This window comes from Drosophila subobscura, chromosome U (assembly GCF_008121235.1).
Source record: "Drosophila subobscura isolate 14011-0131.10 chromosome U, UCBerk_Dsub_1.0, whole genome shotgun sequence".
NCBI classification, from domain to species: domain Eukaryota; kingdom Metazoa; phylum Arthropoda; class Insecta; order Diptera; family Drosophilidae; genus Drosophila; species Drosophila subobscura.
The window spans coordinates 15917548-15936225 of NC_048534.1; the positions used below are offsets into that span (position 1 = coordinate 15917548).

General features: G+C 40.7%; 1 protein-coding gene across 3 annotated transcripts in view; it reads right to left on the reverse strand.

The window, feature by feature from the left end:
- Positions 1 to 18678, reverse strand: part of LOC117900798 — a 66024-nt gene that overhangs the window by 18126 nt on the left and 29220 nt on the right. Inside the window, exon 2 of one of the 3 annotated variants that reach the window (XM_034811282.1) lies at positions 2411 to 2452. The exons of the other annotated variants lie outside the window; for them this stretch is intronic. Coding sequence (XP_034667173.1) covers positions 2411 to 2452 — 42 coding nt within the window. The remainder of the gene's footprint in view (positions 1 to 2410; positions 2453 to 18678) is intronic. 3 annotated transcript variants of the gene reach the window in all.

Here is an 18678-nt window from a genome sequence, read left to right on the forward strand (position 1 = left end):
ACGAAAGTGAACGTTATTTGTGCAACAAATTTGATAGAACTTAAGTAAAGAGAATGCATCACAAGAAGGAGCGGGGAAAATGCACTGAAATGTTTACCTTATTCATAAGCAACACATGCATTGGCTGCATTCGACAGCTGTGCACTTCAGCACTCGGATAACTCGGTTACCAGCCCTTCCAGCTATTTACATGCGAATATTCCGAATAGGAATAAAAAAGTAATTAAAATTCCATGCTGCAAGCAATCAAATCTGGCCGCTTGCATATGTATCTGGCATCCATATATTACGTATATATTTAATAATTAATCTTTGTTGTGCAAATGTTTGCATTAAATTAAAATCGCAAACGAAAGCAGGAAAATGTTTTATATAAATCTATGCACTCCACACGGCTAAATCCCTCTCTCCCTCTCCTTCAAACTGCTAAACAAATGAAAGCCTTTACGAGGTTTTTGCGGGTCACAAATTGAATTTGCCAATTGTCCATTGGATTATTTGGATTGCTGTCCAATCCTGTGCTGTCCTGTTCTGTCCACTTGGTGTCCGCCCTAAAGGAGGACAACTAAATATTTGTTTAAAATAAATTCTCGTTGATATTTGAATATTTCTATGCCCTAAAAAAGAGTGCCATGAATATTGAATTGTTATTGTAATCGGTTTCCCCATAGAAATTATGTGCAAAAAAACTTCTTACTCGCTCCTCCCATAAAATATTTCAGTTAAATATCACAAAGCGGATTATAAAATGTTTTTCCACATAGAACGATGACTGTGCAAGGGCATTTGAAGGTTGGACACCACATTTATCCTTTCGTTCTTATGTATTTTGTTTTGGTGTGCATTTATTGTCATGCATGAATATGCAGATGCATAGATCCAATGAAATCTGATTGTTTTTAGAGCGTGGGTTCCGGCATTTGACAGTTTAGGGTTTTTCGGGCAAATAAATTGGCAGTTGAGCAAACAAAATGGCAATTCCTCTATACCATAAACGCGTATTTAAGCTGGGTGTTGTCCTGCTCGCTCTGAGGTCATTCCCTTCTTGAAAACATGGCCACAACAACATCAACATTGACCCACATTTCAATTTATTTTATTCGGTCCGCTACTGTCGCTCTCGCCGGTGGCTCTTCCGTGATTTGTGCGAGAAAAACACAAATGAAAGTCATAAATTTTCGCAAAAACATGCTCCGGGTTTTGTTTGTTTCTCGCCCGCACCATTACATTCCACCAACAATGCCAACCCCCATCCAATCCCACCCAAATGTTCCCACTTCTAATGGTATTATATCTGGGTCGGAGAGTCAGTAATACAAGTAGTCGGTGGTTTATGTATAGCCCCCGACATTTCCAGTCAAATCAGCGTCAAGTTCTGGCCAATGTTTCAATTAAACTAAGTTCGTTGCAAATCATCTCGCCCAGACCAGACTGTTGACAGACAAGAGCCAGACAAGTCACGTTTTCACTCTGAGCCACTGACACAAGCGCCAAGAGCCATGTACGACTACGACTTCGAGTATGGTAATGAATCGGTTGACTAGAATAGAGATACCCTTATAAGGAGATGGGGTCATGTGCGGTAGAAGTTTGTTGCGGAAATGGCAAAAAGTCTATTGAACTTGAAATAATACTAAGAGATGACTGAAGCTATAAAATGAGGAATGATCTGATGGCTTTGGTTCCTGCTAGTTTCCTTCTAGTGTATTTCCATCTTCGTCGTATTATTCTCATGCTCCCTGCCTATTTTTTGCATGGCAAGCGTCTGTCGACGCCAATTTTTAATTGAATATTCAAGGCACAGACGATGGCACAGCCGTAGCGCTTTTCAAATTGATAGACAGGTCTCCAGTGGGTGCGGTGACAACGAGGGGTGCACCGAGAACAGCAGCGGCAGCAGCGGCAGCAGAACAAATAGTGTTTCCCTTAGTCTCGAAGATAAAGCGAGAGGCAGATCCGTTCTGTGCTCTATTCATAGTGTAAATATTTGCAAAACGACGACAGACGGCAGCTGAGGTTCTGTGTTGGGGGAGATCTTGTTGTTCGCTGACCAACAAATTGGTCACGATCGTTAAGCAGACGCCTATTGTAATGTATATGGGATGGGATCGTTCGCAGGTCATCTACCCGTGTGGCGCACCAACGACAGATGCATTTATGATGATGATGATGATGATGATGATGATGATGAGGATGATGATGATGTGATGATGGGGGCGTATACGGCGAAGTTCAATGCAACGGAAGTGCCGGCAATTGTCAGGAGTGGTTCAGTTTTGGTGTGGTTTCAGTACACTTCACTTGGCACACGGACCACACACTCATGCACTCCCATAGACCCATAGAATTGAGGGGCTGAGGGGCTGGCAGCTAACATGTGGGTGGGTTTTATGCTGTTTTGAGTACTTACATGGCCATCGTTGCCGTCTTCTAATGTCTTTCCAGCACTTACCTGCAACAAGAGGGAAGAAAAAGAAGAGAACAAAAATTATTGCAGTTGTACCAAAAAGTTGCTCGTGGGTTGCTCGAAACAAAGTTGCAATTGTCTAACTGGAAGTTCTGTTTCTGTTTCTGTTTCTGCTGCTGAGTTCTGTCTGTGCCACTCACTAATGTGCGCAACCATTTCGGGGCTGTCCAAAGTTTTTACTCTTTTTTTTTATAGCACTACTAGTAGTAGAGTATAAAAACAGTTGCTGGCAGTTCGCAGCAAAGTGCTTGATGCCAGTGTTGCCCAACCAGCCCAAGAATAGTTGGGGGAGTGCTCAACGGACGCACTTCAAAGTTGCTTACTCCTACGTCTATTGGTAGGTAGCCTAGTCGGAGACTTTGAGTCTACTGCGGAATATACTCGTGCTTGGAAAAGTCCACTCAATTCAAGGAAACAAGATTTTGTGAGGGTTTATTCTTAATGAGAATTAGCCAGCAAAGAGATGAGCTTCGGAGAACCTTAATAGTAGTCCTGCATACGCTCTGGTAAAACCACTGCAATATCGTAGAATTTACCAAGATAATCTTTTGTGCAAGCAAAACTGTAATCCCCATCCCCCTTTCCACCTTCATTCTCACCAAAAGTTCCCCCCATCATTGTAGTTTTTTTCAGTGCAAATCTGCTCCTCTCCTCTATAATCATAATCAGCTCATATGCAAACATACATAAGCCAAAAACCAAGCAACGGCCCCCGCATGGCTGGCTCTGCTCACGCGTGGGTGTGTCTCCCTGTACCTGCTGCTCCCTGGCCTGGGCTCGGGCTCTTCTTTTTTCCATGTCTGTTGTTGCAACAAGCTGCAACTTGTTGAGTCATTTTGGTGTTTAGTATTCAAGTGTCGGCCTCCAATGGCTAACGAGCCATCAATCATCGGTCGAACTACCAACTGCCAGCGAAAACTAAAAACCGAAAAAGTTTTGAGACCCCTGTCCAGTCGCGAGCAACATGTTGCACAGCCACAATGTTGCCTCAACATGGATGATATGTGAACGTTTCTTGGGTTTAAAATATATGATTAAATATGACGGGACAGACGGGGACTCGCTTTGGTGCTGTTGACAAGTGAAATTGCATTCCACTCACCACAAAACTCAAAACTCAAAACTTAATTGCCGCGGTTAATGTAATGTATAATATTACAACGGATGAAGCCTTCCCATGCCTATTAAACAATGTTTTTCCGACTTTTTGTTTGGTCTGCTGCAAAAACTTTCACGCAAACAATGCCGGAGACAGGCCAACAAATTGTTGCAGGCAGGCTCTCCTTTTTTTTTTGCTTGCAACAAAATCAATTTTGCCGTGGGTGGTCGGGCCTAGGCCAAGCCTTAATTTAATTATTGCACAAAAAACAAACACAAGCGAAGAAAACTCAAGTTAAAGATTGCATTTGCACAATTGAAATAGTTTTCAATCAACAAAAAGTCAATTAATGCGCCATAAAACGCCACCAACACATGTCGCTCCAGTTGTTCCCTCCTGGCCGCTAAATGATTTTATAATTGCTCCGTCGGACGTGGAGAGCAGCAGCTGGCGGCAAAATCTTAGACAATTGGCTAACTGGAAAATGCACAAAAAATGGTTGAGTTGCGCTGGCTAATTGCATTGCTGATTTTTCGTTTGGAAATTCATTTACTGGATTTGCAGTTTCCATCAGGGTTTTCACTCTTGTGGCTCTGTTGCGGATAATCTAGTGATTTGCGAGTGTCTTTTCATTGATTTTAGACTAAAAGGATTAAAAGTGTACAAATTATTTCGTAACAGAGTCTCTGGCTACCACGATTTGTACACATATTTATTGTATTTAGAGTTCTGAAAGCATTTTCTGCATGTTGTGGCTGATTTTCCGGGATTTTCCACTGTGCTGCTTTAATCACTGCATTTCAAGTGACTGTCGGTCGCTTTTTTCAAGCATTTATTTTCGTTGACACACAGCCAGTTCTATTTCCATCGCCTTGGCTAAGGGAATTTCCTTCAATTCGTAAGTGATTGGTGTCAACTGCTGTGGAATAATTTGCCATACGGAAAAAATATTCAAAATTCGTTTAGAAAGTGCGTGAACATAAACGCCTCCAATTTTCGAGCTGTCGCTGTTGCTGTCGATTGTGGTGATGGGGCCAAGCCCGCAAGTTGCCAGACCAACAACATAATATTCATGCACTCCAAGAAACTGTCAACAAATTATGCAAAAAGAGAGAGACAGGCAGGAGCATTCCCCGCCAGCAGTCACAGACACAACAGGACCGAGACCCCAAGACTCCAATAAATATTCTCATGCAGAAACTGGGAGAGAAGAAGTGGGCGCACGCGACAATTAGCACATCATTGACACCATGTGCGACAAATGGAAAGAATGGAGGGAGAGGAAACGAGTAACGGAGAAAGAGTGGAGTCTTTGGAGAGAAAGAGTGCGAAGATGGGGGAAGGAAAAGGGAGAGAGAACGAATGAGATATTGAGCTCTTTTCTGCTCGCTGCTGTCTTCCCAAGAAATGGAGCATTTTATGCTCCAATAAAAATAATTAAGTGGCGTAATTGATAATGACTTCTTGCCTTCGTTTTTCATTTGTGTTTTTATTATTTTATGTCATAATTTTGTGAATTTATGGCATCATTTTGGAAGGCATCACCAGTGTGGGTTAAGTGTGTGCTCTTCTCTCTGGTTGATACCCTGGAAGAGGGTATAATGATTGTGTGTTGCTGTCTAAAAGGCGGCAAAGAAAGGATTGCTGAAACACTTATTGCTGCTGAAGAAATTATATAGTAGATGGGATCCGCCAAATCGCATTAATATCTATAGCTAATCATGATCCAAAATAAATCCACTCACACAACACATCTTCAAGGGTATCTAACGCTTCGGTTCGCATAACACGTCGCTGCATTCATGTTTTATTTGTATTCCCATTTTTTTGTGGTGACAGAAGCGTGACAACAATTTTATAATCGACGTTGATAAGCGGTCCAAACGGGAGGGGGGAATTCGGCATTCAGTCGGGAATATTTGTTTGGAGAGGAGAGTGGGTGAGATTGGGCGGTGTGGATGCAAATGAGCAATCATCCAATTATGAATGTTTGTCGGATCTGTCGGAATGAAAGGGGAAGCGATGGGGAGACGCACTTAAAATGTCAGCAAAGATCAGTGTTTTTTAGTGTGGAATAAAGTGAAGTTAATCGGTGAACAAATTGCAGATGAACTTTGGGCCAGTGGCTTTTGAAATTGTATGGAAAATTGTAGAACTATTTATAGAAAAACTTTTAGAAAGCGGAAGAATTGCTCCTCATCACAAAAGCTGAGAATTAAATGTTCACCATCCTTATAAATGGTTCAACTCATCTTTAATCAGCCATAAGCTTGTCCTTTCATTCAACTTAAACTTATTTCTTATAACAGCCATTATTAAGAGCTTTCCCTGTGCTTATAGATTGAACACCGACAGCTCACAGTAATGCAATTTTTTACCTCAATTCTGTGCCAGTTGATTGAGACTTCAACATTGACTTAGTTGCATTTCCTGTTGGCTGCCATCCTGATTCACTTTCAATTCGGCCTCAGCTTCACTTTTTCATCTGTTCATGCGCCCCCAAAGTGCATCAACAATTCCCAGCATGATTCTTCTGCTTGTCTGTAGTACAGTTGTGTACACAGTGACTAAGTCAAGTTCGTGAAAATGAAAGAAAAAACTTGTTCAAGCGCTGCCATTGACAACCAGAGAATGCCATGCTGCAACGTGCAGTGACAACAAGAACATAAAAAGTATCAAGTGCTCTGTCGAATCGTTGAACTTTTGAACACGCCCCAACCTCCATGGACACCCTCCCCTCCGTACCGCCCCTGACATTACCACTCGAATGCCTACTACCAGAATGAAGCAGGCGGCTGCCATTGATGGCCTAAGAGCCAGAGCCAGAGTCGGCCCAGAGTCAGAGTCAGAGTCAGAGTCGGGGAATGCCATTAAAGTGATCTATGGGCTTGTTGAAGTTGCCAATACTGTGAGCGTAAATATAAATTGCTGGCAAAAGCAATATAAATTATAGTTTTGTACACACAACTCCATGTGTGCGTACAGAGATTTCCAGAAGTTTCAAACTATTATTTCACTCACTACCCAACGGAGACAGTTATTGTGTGAGTAAGTCAACGAATGACTGAAGCAATATGCCGAGAAGTGAAATGGACTCCAACAATGAAAGAGTAGAGTGAGGTGATAGAACGCCAGAGAGTTTTAGACTCAATTGGATCTGCGTTAGAGAAAAGTAGCAAATATTGGGATATACTTGTAGAAAATAGAGTTAGAGATCGATCTTTGTGCGATTATTTATATTAATAAAGTCACAAAACCCACAGAAATTAATTCCTAATCAATAATGCAGATCTTTGCCTCTTCTACACTTAGCGGAACGCAAAACGAACGGGAAATCGTTATCTTTTTGAGGTTTTTCCTTATCTAATTAAATTCAAAATCTATTGATTCACTAATAAAGACAAATTTTAACAAGTTATCACAGGAAGTGCAGTAATTAGCTTATGGGTAGCGAATCCCCCAAATCGTTTCTCTCTTTTCTTGGCGTATTTTTTCAAAGTTAATCCCACAATAAATCTCTTTTCCCCACCCATTTGCACAGAAGGTCGATCGAACAAACACTAATTAGCCACGCCCACTTTCGGTTTCGCTTTGGTTCGACTCGAGTTGGGAGCATTTCAAAATGTATCCAACAAATGCATAACTTTTCCAGTGGTCTCCAGCCCCCACTCAATGTGTCGTGTCCGAGAGTTCGATTCCGATTCCGACTTCGACTTCGATTTCAATTTCATTTTCGCTTTTGCTTTGGCTTTTATTGATTGTAAATACTTGTGTTCAACTTTGGTTAGTGCCAAGTGCCGCATGTGTCACTTTTACGTTGCTTTGTGTTATTTACATTCAACTTGGAAGTGGCACAGCACAGGCAAGGGAGACCCTAAGACCCTACATACGGAAATCCCCCCTTCAATGTCGTGAAATCTCCAAAGCGTAACCAACCTAAACAAGGTAAAATCAGGGGATTGTGTACACCATAAAATGCAGTTGAAGTTGTTATAGTAATTGAATGGGGATTCGGGTGGGTCTTGTGTCCATTGTAGCTTTAAATTGTTTATCTTTGCTGTGAATTATCTGTTAAATAAATAATCTGTTGCACTTCGTCATGGAGTCAATAGAGTTTTATCAAATGATTCTCCACATTAGATTTCTATGAATTCAATAATCGACTTAAATATTCTCCATTTGTGGAAAAATGTACAATAAATGATTGATCTGTGATCTACAGAGTAACAACTTCAGATATTCAGATTACTTCTTTATCCTTTCATGGAATGAACTCTGATCTTTTGTCTTTAATCAAACCTATTATTATCCTATCAAAAGACTATGATGCTTCCATATGTGTCATATAAAATTTGAAATATTTAGGGCGGTTCCTAAAACCATATCAAACTTCTTCCAAATGAAACTTCACCTTCAAGCTTGCATTCAGCCCTGATCTTTCATATATAAATTCCTTAAATGCAAGCCTATCATTATCAAATTATAACCCCATAATATTCCACTCTCAAAATGCATGTCCAGCAGCCAATTACCGAGAGATATTCATCATTGGAGGAGAGGGGAGTGGCCACAGCATGACCTCCATATCGAGTCACTCATCACCCGAAAACCTAAAACCGAAGCACGAACTCTGAACTCTTTGATCAATTAGGTAGGGCAGTGGAGTGGAGTGATGGGGACCTGCACTTGCCACCAATGTGGTGCTTCTGAGGCAGAGGATGCTCTCTGCGAGAGATGGATGTGTGCTGCCGCCTCCCCCATCCATTAGAGACACGCAAGAGTCGAGTGGCGGGTGGAGGAGTCTCGTTCCCTCCTATAATTTGTTTGAAGAAACTGTCCCCAGTGAGCTGTACCGCATGTGTGTGTGTGTGACACACTTCAAGCTGTCAGCATTTGATGGCTCACGGTGGCCACTATTCAGTATCCACCATCCAGACCCCCACCGACTGCATACAGTCCCCCACTCAAACCCAATTAAGCAATTTGTGGTCGACCATCACATGGCTCACGCACACACGATGTCGGCATTGGCATTCAAAAGAAACCTCTAATCTTGGCCAGCTCTTTCGGGCTGGCGCTGGCACTGGCACTGGGATTTTGTTTGGGGATGGGGCTCTGGGTTTGGCTTGCTCTTTCCCCCATAAAATCATCATCGTGCGGCGTGTGTCCGATCTCCGATGAGACATTTGACACAATAAAAAGAGAGTTTTATGTGCATTTAATGCTCAGGGAAAATATTATTTTACTATCAATAATAAAAACAATTTTCACTTTGGGTCAAAATACAAAATGACAATTTTTTTATTATTTTATTTGATCGCTTGACTTCTGTGGCCTGAAAGTGAAGGTTTTATGACCGTTTATTAGATAAGTAATAGTCGTTGATACAAATGGGGTTTATGAGGCTTATAATGGGGTTGGAAACAGGGTCAGAGGTTTCAGATCTCAGAGATTTTGGAGGGTGATGTGAAATTTGATAGAGCTGTAAACTGATTTTTGGAGTCCCAATGGAATTATAATTGGTAGAATGGGCCAAAAGATTTCAGAAAAGTGAAAGTTGGAAGGGGAATTTTATTATGGAAGAGATATCGGAAACCTTTCAGAACATTCAGAAGCTAAAAGTGGCAAAGAAATGCCAGTTCCTGCACGTCTTTTGTTTATGCATATCTGCTGCTTTCTTTAGTTTAATTTACACCCAATTTAATGCAAAGTTTATTCACCTTTCAGCACATTTATTGCTTCCCTCATTCCCAGAGCATCTATATGTTCATTCATTCAAACAACTCCAAACTTGAACTCAACTCGACTCAACTTGGAACACTCTGTTCAGAATTTATGGCTGATTCTACTTAGCACAAGTCAGAAGCGCAGCCGTCATAAATTTTGGCCAAAATATGACCCAGAAAAGCCGCGAAGGGAGTGACTTGAAGCATAATTCATTAGACAAGTGCAGAGAGGAGTGAAGTAATGTGAGGAGTGGAGAAGTGGCTGCCTTGGCCAAATGATTTAATTAAACTGAAAATTAAAAACACAACACAAGCGCCAAGAGCTAAAACCGAATGAAGGAATGAATGGAAAAACGCAAAAAGAATATTATCCATCTGACAGATACACGACAAGAAGTCAACATGTGCTGTGGAGGGGAATGTGGATGTCAGGCCACCCATCAGCGGAATGTCAGAGAGCCATCATCGTCGTCATCATGTATGTACATACATCAACATCATCACAGTCATCATCGTCATCGTCATAGTCATCATCTTTATCTGCATCTAGTATATGGTTGCTATCTTCACATAAAAACGGACATAAATTCTGTTGGCTGCCTTGCATACGAAAGTATCTAATAGAAATCATCTTGATGCGGACCAGACCAAGACAAAGCCCACTCTCCATCCACTCCATGCATTCGATGGATGGATAGTTCGTCTGTTCGTTTGACGGCAACATTGTAAGAGTATATAATTGACGGCATGCCTGACTGCCAAAGCCAGTCTACATGCTTGACTGAATGACTCAATGCGTGCACTTGGCAATTGCCACTGTACGGGTCTTGGGTATCCCTCTCTCTCTCTCTCTCTCTCTCTCTGTCCATGTATCTGTATCTGTATCTGCGCTGCAATCAGTGGACGCCGCTGGCCGCCTCTCAAACATTGTTTCTCTCTCTCCCTAGTTCTCCCTGTTACGTACCACCCGCATTTTCAATCAGTTTATGTCAGTTGAAAGATTTGACGAGGGCTTCCATTTTCATTTTCCATTTTCCATTGTTTTTCTTCTCTCATCGTTTTTCGGTAGTCAATTCAATTTCCACAGAATTTTCATAACCAAATTCGGTGCCATGCCGCAATGGGACAGGGGAAACCTACTTGTCTGTCAGTGCATACTCGTATTTGGTTTTTAGTTAGTGGAGCTGGTGGAGCCCTAAGCCACAGTGTTGGAATGTCGGAAAATTTCCAGGAATTTGTTGGCAAATTTCTGTGGTTTATTTACTCTTGGGAGTTGTTTGAAGGAAACGTGCAAATGTTATATTAATCAGGAAAATTACATTCTACTTTCTTACTTTAGTTCCCTTATTTGATATCCTTGTATTTTCTGTGCCTTTACTCGACAACTTTTCCTGCTAATCCCATTAATAATATTATTTTCCAGTTCAGCGCTAACAATGCCATGCGACAAAGGAAATTTTGTATATTTTTCTGTGGAACTTGTCCCCTCAATTCGCATTGGATTCACTGAGCGGCGACCCATCCATGGATGATGTCTCCGATTGGCTTCATTTGGTTGCTCAACATGCGCGCTGTTGGGCTTCATTAACTTTTGCTCCAAGATTGAGACATTTGCACCCAATTGGAACCTTTCGAACGCAATCGTCAGCTAGGCATATTTAATAGATTGCCAAAAGGAATCCCTCTTTGTTTTTTTTCTCATGCATGAGTGAGCCTTTTGTGGGAGGGAAATCTTTGATTCTGCTTTTGGGATTTTGATTACTGTTTGGGATTGTTCTTTTCCCTTTTGTTTATGCAGTCATCGGTAAATTGCTTTGTTTGTACAATTGCTTCTACCTCATACACATACTTTTTCCTTCATTTCTGAATGCACCTCAAGTGTTTATTGCAAGTAAAAAGTGCCACTTGCACTTGGCAACAGATGCTACAGCTACAGAATCAAATTGATGGGAACTTGCAGCAGTCCAACGAGTCGAAAGGGAGTGGACCTTGGAGCATTGAACTCAAAGTGGAATATGCTGGGGAACATTTTCAAGGTAGAATCTTCGGGCAAAGATAAACACTGCCGAGGAATCCAATATTCATATTTCTTCCACAAAACTTTTCCAAACAAAACAAAAGATTCCCCAATTCCCATGTACATTTATAACATTTGTTCTTAAAAAAGTTTTACTTCTCCGAAAAGTTCTTCTTTTCGTTAAAAATAGAGAGAACTCTTTCATTTGATTGGTTTGGAAATATATATGTGAATGTTATTGCATTCAATTGAATTAAAAATTCTCTTTTCAATGAGACTTGAGTGGATTACTTGCATTTCAATTACGAGCCCACGAAATGATTTCTGAATACTCGTGCATAATTAATGCAAAAAGTTGCAAATGAATTATTGACTTCAACTTCCAGTTCCATGTGTGGTTTCCAACTGCTATTGAAATTCGATTTTAATTGGAATATAAGATACGAATTTATGTGAACTTTAACTAAGATAAATCAATTGAAAAGGAAATCATTGTGTATATGTATGCACATGGTCTTTATCTTTTGAATGCTAAAATTTGCTAAGGAAACCTTTAAAGCCACTAATCACCTTTATTTAATTAGGTGACAGGTGACTTTTCCTTTAGTAAATACAGCCATGAAATGTACAATGAATGCCATATAATTTGTAATGCATATTAATTCTAAAATCTCCATCGAATCATCGTTCAATTCATCTTTCGACTTTTTCTTGTACCAAAATAGTTTCAATAAATAACTTTATTCATTTGTCCTCTTTTTTCTCCAAGTTTTCCACGACAAAAAAATAGAACAATTAATTTTAAAACCATTCTTCATCGTCATCATTCAAAACAATTTCCCAAAATTAACCCCCAAGCCACAAAAATGTGTCTTCTTCGGGCTGAATCCCATCCACCCAATGTCACCGCATTATAAAATGAACAATGACAATGTTTGAAGAAAAATCTATATAATTAATTCCAACTTCACCCTTTCCATCAAATCCGTCTGATGATGTTAGACGTGTAAACACAAATCAATTGGGGTACCGGGCTCCTCTTTTGGCTAAAGAAAGCCGAGATGGGCCTACAAAAGAGACCTGCCAACGTCAAGACCACACAGCCAAAGGTTGAGCCAAGTCTTCAACTTGATTAATGGCCCAATCCGGCAATCCAGAGAGTAAAACTCCGACAAGAAAAGTGTATTTTTTGTGCGAGCAAATGGGGAAATGAGGAAATTGAAAAGCCAATCGCATTGAGGGAATTTTGTACACTTTTGTATTGATATTGTGCCGGCAAACAAACAGCACCCAAAAAAATGATGTGCCTGGGCCGTTCAGATTCGACAGGGCAATCAAAATGAAGTTACCTTCAGTGCGGGGTATCATTAATCACCACACAAGCGATGGTCGGAGGGGGCTACCCTGTAATTGGAGTAGAAGAAAGCAAAGCGAAAAAAAGAAGAAACACCAACAAAGAAGAAACGATTTAAAACAAATTAATAGTTGGAGCAGCACGCCGAAGAAAGAGGTTTGTGGGTTGAGATGGGGTTAAGGTAGGGAGGGGTTAGGGGTTAGGGGTTAGCACAGTTCCAATATTTAATTAGTTTGCAGAACAATAGCCAAAGGCTCTATCGAGCTGGTTCTTTCGGAGACGAAGGGTATGTTGTGTTTAAAGAAATGTATGTAATGCATATTTTCCTCTTGTGAGAGTTTTGATTACTTTTATTGGAGATCAAGCTATCATAATCAACAGCTCTTGCTTTGAAAATATTTATCTAACAGTTTGCATTTGGTTAAAGTCTCTGCAGAGACCTTCTTCCCACTAAGGCTCCCATTGCGATCTGCAAAATATATGTATCTGCCTATAGGGTATCTTAAGGTTGCATTCTAGTCGCTTTCCTTTTGCTATTGTTTGCTTTGGTAAAAGTGTCTGGAAGTTCAGTTTAATTAAAGCCACAAGCCATTGCACAGAAGGAACGAGACAGAAAGATACAGACAAACGAGATGGAGATATGTTTGAAGAGGGAAGACACGCAGAGTTCGAGAGAGGAAGACATGAGCCATGAGCCAAGAGTGCTGCTTGCGCTCTGACCAACGACGAGTGCAAACAGTTTGGCCTTCATTGGCTTTTGCATTTTGATCAACAAAAGGGGTGGGTGTCGAGAAGAAGGTTGTGGCAGTGGTTGTCCGGTAGACTGCTCCACTCTCCCACTACACCCAAAGCTCTCTTTATCCAAACGCCAGACTTGTTGAAGCCCTGCCACAATGAGTGCTGCCAACCCGACTGGACAGGACTGCCACCCTCTTCATATTTTTGCTCGGCAGCTCAAAAAAACGGATTCAGCTAGCAAATAATTAAAATTGTAAGCAAAACCTACAAAAATAATACAAGAGAAAAATATAAGGAAAAGTAAATAAAACCAACAAGAAAATGCCATGAAAAATGAGTGGGAAAACATAAACACAAATTAAAGGCAAAGCAAAGGAAGCGAGAAAAATAGTGCAAAATAATATGAGAAAACGAGGACAGCAAATAAAAAAGCAAAATATAAAAAACAAATAAATGAAGAAAATTCTATTCACGAAACAAGAAAAACTATAAGGAATACTAGTTTCGGAGGTGCTGAAGCTGTGGATACTCTAGCAGATCTCATTCAGATTTTATGGCAGCTAAAATTGCAAATATAATTTAATTTCAAGTGATTTAACTATCCGTTTGGATTGATATTAAACTACAGATTCGAAGTCAGTTCAAGTCCAAAATATCCACAGCTAAATTTATTTTACGATATCGCACAAGATTCCTTCAAAATCATAATGCCGAATGAAAGGGTATAAAAAAATTAAAGTGAACACCAAAAGTACGAAGAAAAATCTACAGTAGAGGAAGGAAAATGAGGAAAAGAGCCATGGTATGGTTCTAGTGCAGCCTGAGGCGAATTTTTTGTGCAATTGTGGGCGTGGCTGTCGCACAAATTTTTTAGTTAATTAAAACTAAAAGTGAAAATGCGCAAATTGCGGGTAATAAAAATGCTTAAAGCATCGTGGGGGGTACAGACAGAGTGCGGCGGGGACAGAGAGGGATCAAAAGGAAGAGCAAAGAGAAAAGAGACAGGCGAAAAGCGGGCACCACAACAAAAACAATAAAAACGATGATGACAGAATGCAAATAACGGAATAAAACACGGGAAAAACGAGAAGACAGAGAGAGAGTGAGAGAGAGAGAGAGAGAGAGAGAAGGCAACCTGGAGAGTGCCGGCGAAATTTAGCGAAATAAATAGCAAAATATGCAGGCGAAAACGAGAACAAAAGGAGGCACACAAAAAAGGGACAGAGGCTGAGAGCAGGTTGAGAAAAAACCAAATGCAATTTACAATGCTAACACAAAAATTGGTAGCATGAAAAAGAGTGCAGAGGAGAGCAGAGGAGCAGAGATGAGAGGGTGTAGAAATGAGTAACAAAATTTGCGGGCAACTGCAAAACAAGCTGCATAAATGAGAATGAAAATTAAAGCCGCAGAAAGAGAGAACGAATAGCAGAGAGAGTGAGAAAATGCATGAGATTAGAGATGGGTGTGCGAGCCACGTTTTTGAGGCAGAGACTAAGATTTTATTTAAGATAATTAATTAGCATAATGCAACTTCTACTTGGTATCCACTTTCCTACACATTAGATGCAATTATCACGTTGAATCATTGTGTGTCACGAGGTGCCATCTCTATAAAGAGGCGGACGGGGGTCGCACTGCGTATTCCCGTACACTGGGGCGGGACCGATGTGGACCCCGTGCTTTGTTTAGCTCCTGAAAGCTGGACAGCTGGGCACAACAGAGCGTGGGGGTGGACAGAGGTGTGGAGAGTGACTGAAGCCAGAAGGGAGGAGGAACGGCTAAAGAGGGAACGGACGCTATAAACAGGCGACTAGTTAACAAAGGAAAGAATGCGGAGAAAATGGTTGTACTGAGGGCCTTTGTTATGTTTAAGGTGACAAAGAATTAGCAGGACTACAAAAGGATGCCAGAGCAAAACAGAAGGGGCTTCAGTAGGAAACTTTTCCACGGAACAGGACCTGGCTGTTGCAGTAGTAAAAGGAACTTCAAGCTTTGTATATGTATAACTATTTTGTAGGGTGGGGCGGGACCCGCAGAATGAGTAATTAAATTAAAGATATTACCATGATTAGGGAAATTAAATTGGGTAAGTTTGCCGGGCAAATTGCGAACTGCTTTAAGCAAGTAACTCTATTGAAACCAACAATGGGGGTTCGTCTTTGTTAAAACTACTGGAAATTCTAGTTCTACTATGAGAATCATATTTTTATCCGCCTTCCATTTCTCTCACGGGTAACATGTACATACATATAAATATTACCTTTAATAAATGAAACATTTTGCAGAAACTTATTCTGCTTTAAGAGAGAAGGAGGAGCGGAGCCGTGGGTGAAAGTATTTAAGACTTGAATATAATATTTCCTGAAGTTTTTTCTTTGAATATCCCCACTCCACCACTAAATTATTCTCTCCATTTTCCTCATTTAAGCCAGGGGGAAATCTTTAAACAGAAGCCAAGCCATGCAAATTTCTTTTGGCTTTCGTTTTATTTCCATTGCAATTTTCATTCCATTTTCTTTGGCTTCTTTTTCGCTGACCAGCTAAATAAAAACGTGAAAAGCGTGCAGTACCAACAAAATGCAGATTAAGTCAACAACTTCGGTGGGGTTTTCTCTAGAGGATAGGGGATGGATTTGGATTTTAGTTGGTTGCTTCCAAGGGGTGGACACAAAGGATATTACCGTATCTGTTAGATTGGCGCCACAGCTGTGTGGGAGAATAATGCTAAATTGGGTTCTGGTTAGGAATTTGTCTTCCATTCTCTCTGTTATTTCTATATTTTAATTTCCTTTGAGTTATCTCTGCTTTTTAACCTATCTGCATATCCTTTTCTCTACGCTTTGCTTCATTTGAATCCATTTCGGTTTCGATTAACATTAAGTTCTCTCTCCTCATGATTTCTTCTATTATTCTTTTAGCCTTTATTTTATTTCCATTCCCATTTATAATTTTTTTCTCCCTCCTTTGCATGACAATTTGGTGGAAATGAGTTCAGTCTCTGGCCTTCAACATTCCCATGGGATGAAAATTCCCCCAGTTTGTGCCTTTACTCCACCCACTCCGTCGCCTATCCCTTTTACTTCTTTACACTCTTCTCCACACTCCGCTTTTCCACAAAAAGAAAACGAACCAAATTTCATCTGTATTTCCCATGTTTATTTCCATTGCATTTGTCGGCCGACCCAACCGACGCCTCTCCAGTCCACGAGGGTGATGGGTGGGTGAAAATATCATAAATTGCGTAAAAATAAAAAAGTGGGAGGCAAAATATCCCACACCACACCCCAGCGGCGGCAGGCCATGGAAATTATGAAAAATGCCAAGTAAAGTGGCTGAAACCGAAAAATCATCATCATTAAAAATTAGCTGCACTAATTTGTGTGAAAATTGGGTCACGTCTGTGTGTGGGGTGGAGGGGAACATTTTCCACATGGGGCGGAGGGGCAGGGATAGAGATTGAGTTGATTGGTGCCTGCATTTGGCAAACAAGAGCCGCAGCCGATCGCTGGGGGGTAGATGGGATGCGCTGGGGAGGCGTGTGGCAAGTCAATGATGCCACAAACGTTTAATTGTTTTAATGCTTTGAATTAATTGAATGTGCAAGCGGCGGCTGCCCTTCGCTACCCCTTTGGAGCTGCAGCTGCGTTTGTGTACTCGCGCCAAAATGTTTGAAGTGGCACCCACAGGAGTCGTTGGCGGTGGTGGTGGCAGAGGAGCGGTTGTGCTAGTGGCAGAGCAGGAGTGGCAGTGGGTGCATATGCCTCGAGTGAGGCAGAACGAAGCTGAAGCTAATAGACTGATTGCAAAAGCTGGGGCCACCACACAGGAAGAGAGAGAGAGAAGGATAGCAGCGGAAAGAGATGCACAGAGAGAAGTGAAAGTGTTGGGAATCGATTTGAAAAGCAAATAAAATTGACTGGCGGTTGCTTAGCCCAAAGGCGCCGAAATAATAGAGGCAGGAAGAGTGTGCGGGCGGAAAGAGAGTGCTAGACGGTAAAAGGGGAGAGAAAGAGTGTGAAATAGAGGGGGTTGGATAAGAGGCAAAGAGTGTACGGGAATGGTACGCTTTAGAGAGGGGAACGGATTCCGGGAGTGCACACACAAACTGCATTCAAACAAATCGAAAGTGTTAATAATTAGGCGAGAATTCGATTTACTCTACTTACTCGTACCAGAAAATAAAAAGATAAAAGGCGTCCCACCACTGTCTGGTATAATTAGATGGATATTTGTTTGTGCCATAGATATAGTTAGCAGCTCATTAAAATAATAGACTACAGAAAATGCGAAGTAAAAGGAAACCCATCATACAAAATTAGAATAATTTTATAACTTGAAACGTACTAAGGCATCGAAACAACTGTTGTAGAAAAGGAACTTTACTTGGAAAATATAGCTGGGACATAAATTCTTATCAGTAGTTAATCCCCTCATATTTCTTTCGCTCCACTCTTTTCTAGATTTATCTCTGCTGGATAGTTTTCTACCAGAAATTACAATGTAGAATAATTACCCCAGTTATTTCCCATTATAAATCTCAATTAAAATCTCTTGAAAGCTATATATTACGGGCAGCAAGAGGAGAACTAATTATGGTATTAGGGCTGTTGTTTATGCATATGACGGATACTCATTGAAAATACTGTGGTTTAGGGAAATACCCAAGAGATTATTGGGGCTATAAGATAAATGTATAGTGGAACAAATCATGCAAAGTGTTTACTGCTTATGGTTGAACAGTGTTCTGATAATTTATTGATATATTTACATTATATGAAGACAGTGCCAGTACACACAATTCTAACCAAATAGTAATCAATGTAATGATACAAGTAATAGCTGTCCAGTTGAGCTTGCAGGGGGTCTTCCATTACTTTATCTAACAATCTAAAATAATGTCTGTCAATAAATTCATCAAGTGTTCATTCTTTCGAGAAGTTTTCCAATCAATTCTAATATATTCCAAGACCACACACAAGTTCGCTCAACTTTAGACAAAAACATGTCTCGAGCCCCCAATTCTTGGCATTGAATCACCCAAAGAATTCCAACTGAAAGATCGTTTCGACACCTATCCGATGAGTAATCCACAGACGGGGACTGTTGCCAACTGCGGAACACTTCAATCGAATCAATTGGGTATTTTGCAATGAATACGCATTTAATTGATAAACACTTTGCATTGCAGTCGCTCGTACCGTGTGCAATCGCATAAATCTCAATTGAATCTGAACAACTAGCAGTCCGAGTACCCACATCAATTAATAATAAAAACGG